The sequence below is a fragment of the Archocentrus centrarchus genome, chromosome 5, assembly GCF_007364275.1.
Source record: "Archocentrus centrarchus isolate MPI-CPG fArcCen1 chromosome 5, fArcCen1, whole genome shotgun sequence".
Lineage (NCBI taxonomy): Eukaryota > Metazoa > Chordata > Actinopteri > Cichliformes > Cichlidae > Archocentrus > Archocentrus centrarchus.
In genome coordinates, this window is record NC_044350.1 from 16,394,521 (window position 1) to 16,407,923 (window position 13,403).

The 13,403-nt window shown below is 40.0% G+C and overlaps 1 protein-coding gene across 3 annotated transcripts in view; it reads right to left on the minus strand.

The window, feature by feature from the left end:
* Window positions 1-3,672: 3,672 nt before the first annotated feature.
* The window catches only part of dip2bb (disco-interacting protein 2 homolog Bb), a 46,547-nt gene continuing 36,816 nt past the window's right edge, over window positions 3,673-13,403 (minus strand). For all 3 annotated transcript variants that reach the window (XM_030728824.1, XM_030728823.1, XM_030728822.1), the window contains 14 exons: window positions 11,583-11,663; window positions 11,360-11,483; window positions 11,147-11,268; window positions 10,674-10,785; window positions 9,672-9,781; window positions 9,148-9,278; window positions 8,864-9,032; window positions 8,594-8,764; window positions 8,404-8,465; window positions 7,007-7,064; window positions 6,833-6,907; window positions 6,573-6,747; window positions 6,221-6,344; window positions 3,673-5,974 (listed from right to left, as the gene is read on the minus strand). In XM_030728824.1, the coding sequence (XP_030584684.1) occupies window positions 5,722-5,974; window positions 6,221-6,344; window positions 6,573-6,747; window positions 6,833-6,907; window positions 7,007-7,064; window positions 8,404-8,465; window positions 8,594-8,764; window positions 8,864-9,032; window positions 9,148-9,278; window positions 9,672-9,781; window positions 10,674-10,785; window positions 11,147-11,268; window positions 11,360-11,483; window positions 11,583-11,663 (1,767 nt within the window). In that variant the 3' untranslated portion in view covers window positions 3,673-5,721. The remainder of the gene's footprint in view (window positions 5,975-6,220; window positions 6,345-6,572; window positions 6,748-6,832; window positions 6,908-7,006; window positions 7,065-8,403; window positions 8,466-8,593; window positions 8,765-8,863; window positions 9,033-9,147; window positions 9,279-9,671; window positions 9,782-10,673; window positions 10,786-11,146; window positions 11,269-11,359; window positions 11,484-11,582; window positions 11,664-13,403) is intronic.

Genomic DNA, 13,403 nt, shown 5'->3' on the forward strand with positions numbered 1-13,403 from the left:
CGGTGCTGCTAAGCAAAGACGCATTACGTAACAGTTTCTTTAGGGTCTGTGATTGGTGGAGAGAGTTTGAGCAACTAATAAACAGAGGAACGGAAAAGTTTGTTTCCCTATGTTTTAAGGGAAAAAAAAGATTATTGTCTGTTCGAGCTGCAGCATTTTATTGGATAAACTTTGTAAATGATGTTGACGGGAAGAAATTTGGGTTTCATTTAAGTTGATCCAAGAATGACGTGTAAACTGCTTTTTCTGTGGACAGCCTTGTTCTCATTTACCTTGGTCTTCTTTTACACATGGCCTCTTTAAAGATTTAACGTTATAGTTTACAATATTTCTCAGATTTTGTTATTATAGAAATATTTTTTATGCTATTACATTTCTATAATGAACAAACTAAGATTTTTTCTTGTTTTAATAAAAGAAATGGAACAATGTGTCTATGATTTTTTTTCCTTACAAAGCAAAGCAAAAAAAAAAAAAAAAAATCCTAACCAAAAAACAAACATTCAAGACTTTAAATGTTTACAACTTTTAAAAAGTCTTTATTTATTGTCGTCCTCCTGGTCTTTTGGTTTCTTTTTTAATCCTTTTCTGTTTAACTCTGTGTCTTGTTTCTGTGATGCAGCAACAGTTTGATGTTAGTACCTTTAGTACTTCTGTTTGTTGTTTCAAAGTTGTAATAAAAATCTTTTAATATAGCTACATGATTTAAATTTGACATAAAATCTTACATATTTCTGAAGATCAAACTAATCAACACAACTGAAAATTAGCTTTATACCAGTGCCCACAACATTACAGTACTTCATACATAATGCATTAGCAATCCACCTTGATGGGGGCAATTCTATGGGAATGCTTTTGACATTTCATATCAAATATATATGTGTAAAGTGCATTTTATTGCTATTAATTCTAATCCACTTGCCATTTTAATTCAGGTAAAAGATCTCAGTACTCCTTTAGTCATGCTAATGGTTTGGCCCATGTGCTAAAAGTTATGTTCATATTCACTGCATATCTGACTTTGATATAATGTTTTTCAGCACAGTGTCAATGACAGTGCAAATGCAAATCTCAAGCTCCGTGAGGCAATTCGACACAGGCATGAACTGATTATGGTGGTCAAAGGAGAGATCACTGTGACCTCACAAAACACATGCAAACTTACTGGTAAAAGTGCAGAGCCTGTTAGTAGAGAGGGTAACCCAGGTTATTCTGTTACAGCGTCAACAGATGTCGGCTTAACGCATCACATGCGTGCGATTATAAAGTTGCTGTTTTGCAAAGAGGACAGGTATAAGGATACACTGACTGAAAGTCTGTGTGCAATTGTGCTTGCTGAAAATGTGGCAGTGTGGAAAGACAGACTGTAGGCTGCAGTTTTGTAAACCTCTAATCCAAACAACATAAGTGAGTGATTCCTGAAATTTGTCACAGAAAAAATAAACAAGAAATAAATTAAATAAATCATGTCAGCTATCTTTATAAGAAAAATCGGAGTTTTACGCCAATAAGGGGATTAAATTTAGAACATTTAGCCCACTTTCATGTATTATTACATACTTTCAAAGACCTGTATTAGGGTTAAGACTTGGTTTTAGAATTAAAGTGGGAATTAAGTTTAGGTCAGGGTTAGAGTAAGTGTTTGACATTTATTATAATTAAACTCAGGGGAAAGAGCCTTGAGAATCCATTAATGTCAGTGAATGTGCTCACAAAGATTGCCAAGCAAACATGTCTGTGTGTCTATGTGTGTGTGTCCCTTCTGCTACATATAGTGTGCAGCAGGTAGCACTCACTGTAAAGAAAACACTGGTAACATACACCTTGATATGTACATTGGTTCAACTGCTAGTTAACACAAATATCTAATCAACCAATCATGACAGCATTTAGGCATGTAGACATGGGCCGTGCTGAAGTTCAACTGAGCATCAGCACGGAGAAGAAAGGTGATTTAAGTGACTTTGAACATGGCATGGTTGCTGGTGCCAGACAGGCACATTTCAGAAACTGCTAATCTCCTGGGATTTTCCCACTCAGCCATCTGCAGGGTTTACAGAGAATACTCAGAAAAAGAGAACTGTCCAGGCAATAATGCCTTGTTGCAGTCGGAAGAGGATGGGCCAGTAATTCAAATTACCACTCATTACAGCCAAGGTATGCAGGTGAGCACTTCTGAATGCACCTTGAAGCAGATGGGCTACAACAGCAGAAGACCGCACTGGGTGCCACTCCTGTCAGCTAAGATCAAGAAAATGAGAGTGGGTACAAGTCAAACAGGCTCACTAAAATTGGACAACCGAAGATTGGAAAAATGTTGCCTGGTCTGCTGAGTCTCAATTTCTGCTGCAACATTCAGATGGTAGGATCAGAATTTGGCCTAAACAACATGAAAGCAGGGACCCATCCAGCCTTATATTAGCGGTTCAGACTACTGGTGGTAGTGTAATGGTGTGGAAGATATTTTCTTGGCACACCTTGACCCCCTTAATACAAAATGAGCATTGTTTAAACACCAATACCTACCCAACTATTGTTATTGACCATGTCTACTCTTTTATGACCACAGTGTGTCCATCTTCTGATGGCTGTTTCCAGGAAGATGAAGAGTCATGTTACAAAGCTCAAATGATCCTAGACTCATATGCGGTTACTGTGGGGATGTAAAGTAATAATAATCCAGAGGCTGAGATATTTTGGATTTTAATCCCCGTTTATTATTATTCATTAGTAAGCTAAAGAATACCCAGACATTTGAAATGATTAAATGCTTCTGTTTATTCTGCATTACTTATACATAAAGTATAAAACAAAATACAACAAACCAAAATAGAAAATAAGTGAGAAAATGGGAAAGTGTGCCACCTTATTATTTTTTTACTATATGAGTTAAAACACCTCTGTAGCATTAAAGATTAATCAGTGGATCACACCTTCTTGGAGCAAGTTTAGATTTCACCAAATAATTAAAATACAACATACTAAGTGTGCATACACAAAACATTGACAGAACAACTCAAGAGATGAATACAGTCTTAAGTAAACTACTGGTTAAATTTAATCAGTCCTCCGTTCTTAGTAATTACAAAATGTATAAGCATCATGTTTATTTCACCAGACTGTGCAAGCTTTGAAAAGAAATTGCACCATCTTTGGGATTGCATAGTGTGTAAGAAGTCTGATGGAGAAAAAGAGTGGAAACCAGAAGAAGCCCTTGTAGACTTCCCAGTGAAGCAGGGTGATGGTAGATGGACACTGGTTGTCAGTTACCCCTCTGTATGCTTATAAGGTTCGCAACGTTTCATTGTGACAAATGTCTACATTTTATGAGTACTCTTCACAGACTGCACCACGGGACCACCTGGTCCATCCCTGTCCTAGGAGTTTTGTTCCCTGAATATACAGTTTCAAACATATTTAAATCCCCTCCATCATTTGTGCCTCAAGACAATTCCTTCTTGTGCTTGGCTGAGTCATGCAAACATTCTGCTGCAAATGTAGGATGCAGTGTTAAAGCGAAGATGAAGTGCTATTAGAATTTTTTTTATACACACACATATTATATATATATATATATATATATATATATATATATATATATATATATATATATATATATATATATATATATATATATATATATATATATATATATATATATATATATATATATACTTAAAACTGGGCAAAACCAAGTGTCAAGCAGTAAAATTATTCACATACTTAATGTAACATCTAATGGAGATAAAGTCCATACAATAGAAACCTGCTGTAAGTACCAACAGTGCAAAGTGCAGTCATTAGATGATTAAATCATCCCCGGTTATGTTAAATGATTAAAGTTGTTTCTAAAAGTATGTTTGGCATGACTGAATGTTATAATAAAACTACAGCAAAATTCTAAACAGAACAAAAAAAAATATTTACATATTGATATTAAAGGTTCATCACTGAAACAGTAGAATCCAATACAAACGACCTTTGACTTATGGCGAGGAGCACAAGGAAAGCACAAGATTGCAGGAAACCAAATACAGTTAGCAAATATATCTCGCTGCTGTGTTTTTTTTTAACTCATTTTTCTACATTATGTTTATTTGCCAATCAAGGATGTTTCAAATCTGGTTTGCAGATGGATTCACAGCTGCTTCTAAATCCAGTGACTGAATACAGAAAATAATCCAGATCCATGACGACGGTACTGACAGCAATATTTTTGCCATTCAGAGTAACTATTTACAAAGTTGCACAAAGACAAAACACAGTTTGAATGAACTTCTGAGCGCTGAGGGGGAGAAAAGGGCCAAACTTTTACACACCTGTTCTGTTATGTAAAACAAAACTGAGAAGGGCTGTTTTGCAAGTACAATGGTAATGGATTGTATATGAACACTTGTGGGGCCTGCTTTTTTCTTACAAAATAACCTGGTAGCCTGAAAACAGTCATAATATTGGGTTTAAGCCTTCTCCACACACACTCTCCCCCCAGTGGCTGACAGCAAAGTTTTCAGGCATTAACAGTGATGCGCTCCCACCGAAGCCTCAAAACTCCTCAGCCAAGATTCTTCACACACATGCTCCTGAACCATTTATAATGCCACATTGTTATAATAAAATAGACTTTTCTTTTGTGAAAGTGCAATGTTAAATTCATCCTGACTAATAATGCTTTAAAGTTATTTATCTTTATCCTCCGTTCCACAGCTAGGGTACCACTTCAAAAGTACTTTCAAAACTGTTAAATCGTATTTACAATCTTCTTTCTGCTACTATTATAATCTCCCTGCTGGGTTGTTTATCTACAAACCATCAACCGAGAGAGCTGAGTGAGCATCTATACATTTATACAATTAAAAATATCTATACAGTAACGTACAGTATCTAAAATAAAAGGAGGCCCTCGTAAGTACAGTACAGAATATGGCCTCTTTCATCTTTTACTTTGATCCCTTTGGATATCTACCAGGATTTCAACTATTAGACCCAAAAGGGAATAAACAGCCATTGAGGGTAAATTCTTAAAAATTAAGTTAGGAATGTATGGCTGTTTTAACGTTTTATAAGGCAGGAAATATATTAGGGCAAGAAAATCTATTTGGCTTCATTATTAAGGGAAAAAGCATTCTAAATAATGCACACAGACTCGCTGTTATTTTCACAGTTTGCCCTCTTATTCATCTATATTAGTGATAAATGATAAGGGCTCAGCACATGCATTTGTGTGCGTTTGAAATGTAAAAATATTTCAAGTTGCAGATTGAAGTGTGGTAGCTCCATGTGGACACAAAAAAGGAAGGGATTTGTGGTAACGGCAGAATAAGAGGATGGATTTTCACAAAGATTCATTAAAAAGTGGTCCTGTTGTATGTGTTGTTCCACCCCTTCTCCAAAAAAAAAACCCAAAAAAACAAGAGCAGCAGGGACTTTAGTTTCTTTGCAATATGTCGTGTATGTTACCTCTGCCACATTTTCAAAATTCTATCTATATATATAAAAAAAAAACAAAAAAAAAAACAGTGAACAACTCCAAGCATCACAGATCCAATCACAGACATGCATGTGGCCAAGATATGCTGGTGTCACACAGGGCTAGGTGTCAGTACATGTGGTTCATGCTTTTGCTTTACACCTCTGCCAAGCCAGTAGTCAGATGTCAGGATGACGGTGCAGAGGACTGTGGGTGATGGCTGAAAAAACCCAGAACACCACCACGAGCACTCACATGTTGTAAGCAACATAGATGGGATCCAGCTGGTCAGCAAGGAAAGAGTCACGAAGGTGCATGCGTTGCTTTTCTCCCCTGGAGTTGATCGGTATGACGCCAGGGTCAACGATAACCACCACACCCACGATGAGGTGATGCTCCTCCAGCACCACGTTGGTTATCAGCGGCACCAGGTCCAGCGCATCCTGCTCTGAGCCGCACAGCTCCGACACCACCACCAGCAGGTTGGTCCACGTAAACACAGCACTGTGAGGAACAAAGACAAGGCACTTAACAGCAGTGTTAAGATGAGGAAGAAAAACTAATAGGATATTATGTTGGGATGATGTAATCTGGATGATGCTGTCATTCATGACTGCAAACTGAAATAAAATTTATTAAAAGGGGTGACAAATTTATACACAAATTTTCTGCTTTCACCTTTATGTTTTCTACTTTTGACAACAACAGGGAACGTGTGTGCGCGTGTGTGTGTATGACGAGCATTTGCACCTCTCAGCAATACTTCGGTGAGCCCGTGACACCGATGTTTCAATGTCAATAGGATGGTAGCGCAAGCCTCGTAGCTCCAATGTCTCATCCAGTGATCCCACCACAAATAGAGCATCATGCCGATCTGAGTGCAGAACCAGAAAAAAAAAATGTTCAAAGTAGAGAAAAATGTGTAATCAGCTACTGTAGGACTGTGCTTACTTTAGTTTCATAAATTCAGTTTATTTGGGTTTTGCTGATTATTATGTTTTATCTGGATTAAAGTGTTAATAATCTGCAATCTATGTTACATTGAACTTATCAGTACTGTCCCATTACAATCCATGTTTTAGCTCAGTTGGGGTCCATTTACCCCCACTTGCATCCAGCAGCTCTGTCCTCTTCACAAAACCCAGGTATCCAGTTCTGGCCCATAAGGTGTGTGGGTCTCCGAAGCTGAGCTTGGTGTTGAAGTGATCGGCCTGAAGACTCTCCTCTCCGTAGATGGTGTAGTAGCCACTCGCACTGTGAGGGCTGTTCACCCAGATCTAAGAGAAACAAACATATGCCAACATCAACTCTACCCGCAGGTTTGGTCATGATATGGGTGCGCTGTTGTCACGGCTCTCTCACCTCTCCTAGATGAGAATCACCAAGTGGGCCTCGGGTTTCTGGATTTACTATGATCACCCGAACACCTGGCAGGATCTAAAAATGACAGAGAAACAGAGACACTAAATACATCGCCTACATGCTTTTCATTAGACTTCTCATAAATCAAAATAACACCACAGGAATGCGTTTCACCTTGCCAGACTCCATTAGAGGAAGACTCTGTGGTGCTCCTCTCTCCACCAGCCTCACTCTGCCAACAACACAGACATCATTTATAAATAATCAAAGCTCACTGAATATGTCAGGGGTTTTTGCTGCACAGAGAAGTTTATGGTGCTCGGTGTTAATGGCTTTTTTTTTTTGTATGTGTGCGCGTTTTAATTAATGAAAGCATAGAAGAGATTTTGCTATATGAATTTTTTTTAGAAATAACTGTAAAAAGCATATAATTTTGTCAGTTAACCTACTGAAACCCTGCATCCTCATATGGGAACATTTGGGTGCTTTTCTGGACCTTATACTTAATTTGTTTTAGACTTTGTTACAAAATGGTAACATTCTTGTCTTATGCTGTTAAAAAAAAATCCATTGTCTACATAAGTCAAGTCAAGTCACGTTTATTTATATATATAGCACATTTAACACAACAACAGTTGACCAAAGTGCTGCACATAAATCTAGAATTTAGAATTTAGGACCAAATTATTGTTGTTACGTGTCAAACATGTAACGAGCGTTTCAGATCACCAAAGACAGAGACAAAAGAGATAAATGTTCCGCGGCCTTGCTGCCGTCAGAGGCGGCACACAGTTTGTTTGTTTTAAATTACTCTGTGTTCAGAGGGGATGATTAGATTTTATACTTATCAGGTTTTTGACCACTGACTGGTTAAGTGGATAACACTGATTCTCTCTTTATCACGGCACCTGTTAATGGGTGGGATACATTATGGAGCAAAGTTGATGTGTTACAAGCAGGAAAAATGGTCAAGCGTTAGGATTTGAGCAAGTTCAGAAGTTCAGACAAGGGCCAAATTGTGATGGCTTAGACGACTGCAGCTCTTGTGAGGTGTTCCCGGTCTGCAGTGGTCAGTATCTACCAAAAGTGGTGGAAGGAACAGTGGTGAACCAGAGACAGGGTCATGGGCAACCAAGGCTCACTGATGCATGTGAGGGGCGAACGCTGGCCTGTGTGGTCCAACCCAACAGATGAGCTACTGTAGCTCAAATTGGCGAAAAAGTTCATGCTGCTTCCTACAGAAAGGTGTCAGAATTCACAGTGGGTCACAGTTTGTTGTGTATGGGGCTGCATAGCCGGACAAACAAGTCCAATCGATGGAGGTCCCACCTCGCACCTTATAGGACTTAGAAGATCTGTTGCTAACATATTGGCGCCAGAAACTAGTGGAGTCCATACTTTGAACAGGTCAGGGCTGTTTTATCAGCAAAAGGAGGACCAACATAATATTAGGCAGGTGGTCATAATGTTATGCTTTTTATTATAGGATCAACTAATTTTTGATTTTTCGTTTTTGAGCTTAGAAACCTCAACTGATAAAAGTTTATTCTAGCTACCTTGGTTGTTCTCACCTGTCATGGCGGAGGGACTTCATGTCCACATACACTGTACAGGGATCAGGACCAGTGGTGCCCTGAAACAAACACACACACAAACAACAACAACAACAAAAAAAAAAAACAGGTTTAAAGAGGTCCCACTTCTTCCTCCCTTTAGCTATGATTACATCTATGTGATGCCATGTCCTGCTGGTCGGTGTACCTGCAGGCAGATGGCCAGGTTAACTCTGGAACCAAAAGCAGTGCTGACAGCTCTGGACGACAGCCCGACATCCTTAAACAGCTTGGAGAACGAGTGTGTGAGGGCAAGACGAGGGCGTTCCTCTGCTATCACCACGCAGCTCCGCACACACGACAGGTTCACACCACGGGCCTCACACACACACACACACACACATATATAAAACCCTTGACTCTTTGTTTAAAAAAAAAAATCTGTATTTTTTTCTCTGAGTGCATGTTGAGCCCTAACCTTGAGTAACTCTGTCTGAGTACCCAGTCCCTTAGTGCAGAGCTCCATAACAGAGTAGGAGCAGAAGGTGTCTCTGATACGGTACTGACTGAGCGTGCTCAGCCACAGAGACAAGCTGGTCTCCAGCTCGAACGGAGGAATCAGGATTGACTGGTGACCTGAGTAAACACTGTGATACAAAATGTGCAGGTGAAAAAGTGATGGAGGAAGATGAGAGAGGAAGATGAGAGAAACTGTTACCTCGGTGGATAGCCGTGTATACTGTAGATGATGTTTTACTGTACCTTGCGAGGCACCACAAGACAAAGCCCAGACCGCAATAAGGATCCAGGCAGATGGCTATTTGGCGAGAAGAGTACAGTTCACACTGAAGCTTTATAGAACGACAAAGTGCGCTGACTGCTGCATGAGAGATCTGACAATGAAAAGAAAAGATAAAGAATTCATTTTCTCTGAGGTTTCTAAAGCAAAGTAAAACCCTCCATAGATATCTGCCACTCCAGGATGTGTTCCTGTGATTCTGTTGGATTGGAAGAACAAAACTAGACTATCCCTGCTAGTGTTTTAATATGACTCTACTACTGCTTTACTGTGAGACATCTATGTTCACAATTATTAACAAGTTTAAGACAGAGCCAATAAGAATTCAAACAAACAAACAAACAAAAAAAAAAACAGGCTCATGAATACAGAACTGATACCAACATTTGGTTGAAAATAACACTGTGACAGAACACAGTATTTATACTCAAGTCTGTGGACCCAGTCAGTGGGGAAAAGGTGACATGTAAAAAGTCATGTGTCTCACCTTGACCCCAGTAAGCATGCCTGTGGTGGACACGCTGAAATCCAGATAAGCTATCATCTCTGCTGTGGGCGGCTTATAGATCTGTGGAGGTCGACGCCGAGGAAGGTCATCTGCAAACGGGAACAGTGCAGGTTTTACAACGCACGAACTTAAGATTACATTGGGCAATAATGACATGAGAAAAATTAATCATTACCAGCTATGTTTTGTACTTCTCTTTATCACACTGATAATGTGTACCATGGTGTGCAAAGTGGTGCCAATAGAATTGCTTTAGTTTCTCAGTTTGGATATTTATTGGTTTTGCAATTGATTTATTAAAAATCCTGTTGATAAACCATTTAAAACCAGAGCATGGATATCTGACTTGCTCTGCCTGAGGGCAGTTATTGACAGGAGGCCAGGAGCCAGTTAATAAAGAAACCATTATAAAAGCTACTTTCAGCTGCTCCCTTATTCATATGGGGTCACCACAGTGAGCAGCTCCACATGTTTGATTTGGCACATTTTTACACCGGATGCTCTTTCTGATGCAGCCCCAAAGGGTTTTGTGTAACCTCCCATGATCAAAATATAACGGTTTCTAATAAACAAATCATTATATTTATAATAAACAAACCTTTATGTTTACCAGAATATTTACCAAAATGAATCAACAGTGAGAGGTCACTGAATCATCTTTCTTTGAAATGCCTGATTTTCACATTACTGACTTATTATTCATAATACCTTGATACGGTGTATTAATTCTAGGCCTGTATGACAGAAAAATAACATGCTTCACTGGATTTAATAGCTGCAATTACATATGAGCTGCAAATGCCTTGGCCAGATTTGACAGTGTTTATAAAACATTAAAAATAGCTGGAACATCTCCTTCACACCAGCTGGCACCCCAGCGAGGGCCTGATTCGGCTCCTGGCTTGTAACCCGGCTATAACATCTGCTGTTTTCATGATACACAGGGTAAGGCTTGGTTAACTCATTAAGAATGTTTATTACCTGTGTCGATTATTGTTGGCCAAGTTTTAACATTTACAGAGGCAGCCGCCTCTTTGGAGCGCAGAGTCCTCATGAGGTTTTGTGTCGTAAGGATGCATGCAGCTTTACTGACCTGGAAACAAAATACATTTTAATGGGAGCAGGAATAACGCAACAGTCACACACAATTTATCTCCCTGATACTCAGGTTTCGTTTTGTTGTTTTGCAGCTTTATTCTATAGGTTACAGTGGAGAGAGAGATGGGGGAAGACACGCAGTAAATGGCATTAAGTGCATTAAGTGATTTTAGGTGAAGCATAAGCAAAATTATTTCAATATCTGCAAGTTTGTTTTTAATTATAATACCCGCCCAAACAAGACCCTGCTTAGGATTAAATGAAAGAACAGACATGCATCTTCTAACCTAAGAAGATGCATTTAGAGATTAATGTAAAAAACAAACAAACAAACAAAAACAACCACATGCACTTACATCAATGATCATACGGACAGTAGGCAGCGTGGCTGTCAGGTTCTGAGGGTGTGGAGGCCTGACGTTTACAGGAACACATCCAGCATAGAGACAGCCGTAGAAGGCAGCAATCAAATCAATCCCTGACAAAACGAAATATGGAGGAAAATCATTTGAGAACAATTAATAATTATAGGAGAGGTACTGAGACATGATGCTGAAGACAGAACCCACCAGGAGGATAGAGCAGCACTACATTCTCGCCAGTGTTGATGCTGCCTTTCTCAGTGAGTGCTGCAGCGATCTTCTCCGCTCGCTTGTGAAGCTGGACGCAGGTCGCCGTGCCCACTGTTACACCCTGAAGGGTAGGTGAGAGCAATGGTCCCACACATGATTTTTGTGAATTACATTGATGATATACTGTATTTCTCAGTGTATGAACAGATCTGTTTGGTACCTTGGCATTAAGAAGAATGTAGAGGACATGGTCTGGGTCTGTCTGTGCCCTCCACTGTAGAGCCTCTGTCAAATACTGATGCTGTTATTAAATAAGAAACATAATTACACACTGTAAACTGAGGGGTTTTATTTAAAAAAAGTGTATAAAATACACTGCTCAAAAAAAGTTAAAGGAACACTTTTTAATCAGAGGACAGCTTCAAGTCAGTTAAACGTCTGGGATATTGATCTGGTCAGTTAAGTATCAGAGGGGGTTGTTAATCAGTTTCAGCTGCTTTGGTGTTATGAAATTAACAACAGGTGCACTAGAGTGGCAACAACGAAACAATCCCCAAAACAGGAATGGTTTTACAGGTGGAGGTCACTGACATTTTTCCCTCTTAATCTTTTCTGACTGTTTTTTTTTCACTAGTTTTGCATTTGGCTGGAGTCAGTGTCACTACTGCGAACATGAAGAAATATCTGAACCCTACAGAGGTTGCCCAGGTAGCCCAACTCCTCCAGGGTGGCACATCAATACTCGCCATTGACAGAAGGTTTGCTGTGTCTCCCAGCACAGTCTCAAGAGCATGGAGGAAATTCCAGGAGACAGGCAGTTACTCTAGGAGAGCTGGATATGGCCGGAGAAGGTCTTTAACCCATCAGCAGGACTGGTATCTGCTCCTGTGTGTAAGGAGGAACACGATGAGCACTGCCAGAGCCAGCAGCCACTGTTGTGAATGTTTCTGGCCAAACAATCAGAAATAGACTTCATGAGGGTGGCCTGAGGATCTGATGTCATCTAGTGAGCCCTGTGCTCACTGCCTGGCACCATGGAGCCTGGTTGGCATTTGCCATAGAATACCAGAATTGGCAGGTCCACCGCTGGTGCCCTGTGCTTTTCACAGATGAGAGCAGGTTCACCCTGAGCACATTTGACAGAAGCAAAAGGGTCTGAAGAAGCCGTGGAGAATGTTATGCTGCCTGTAACATTGTTCAACATGACCCGTTTGGTCCGTGATGGTCTGGGGAGGCATATCCATAGAGGGACACACAGAAATCTACAGGCTAGGTAACGGCACCCTGATTGCCATTAGCTATCGGGATGAAATCCTCTGACCCATTGTCAGACCCTACGCTGGTGCAGTGTGTCCTGGGTTCCTCCTGGTGTACGACAATGCCTGGCCTCATGTACAGAGAGTATGCAGGCAGTTCCTGGAGGATGAACTGAACCGATACAACTGACTGGCCCTCACGCTCGCCTGACCTAAAGCCAATAGAACACCTGTAGGACTTTATGTTTCAGTCCATTTGATGCTACCAGGTTGCACCTCAGACTGTCCAGGAGCTCAGTGGTGCCTTAATCCAGATCTGAGAGGAGATCCCCCAGGACACCAAGTATGGTCTCATTAGGAGCATGCCCAAACATTGTCAGGCATGCATACAAGCACATGGGGGCCATACAAACTACTGAGTACCATTTTTGAGTTGCTGCAATTAAATTTTGAAAAAAATGGACTAACCTACCGCATAATTTTTCTACTTTGATTTTCAGGGTGTCTTTGAATTCAGCCCTCTGTAGGTTGATCATTTTCATTTCCATCAAATGATGTGGCATCCTAACACTTTATCCACTCCATATCAGTATAGATATCCAGAATGATGTTTTTCCCTCATTGTGATCTGATTTATTTTCAGTGTGTTCCTTTAATTTTTTTTAAGCAGTGTATTGCGAACCCAGCCAGTGAGGGAAAATCAAGGGAGGGTTTTGTGGTCTTGAAAGAGACTAATTTATTAGAATTAAATTTAAAAATAAATAAAGTGGTGCTCACACAGTGAG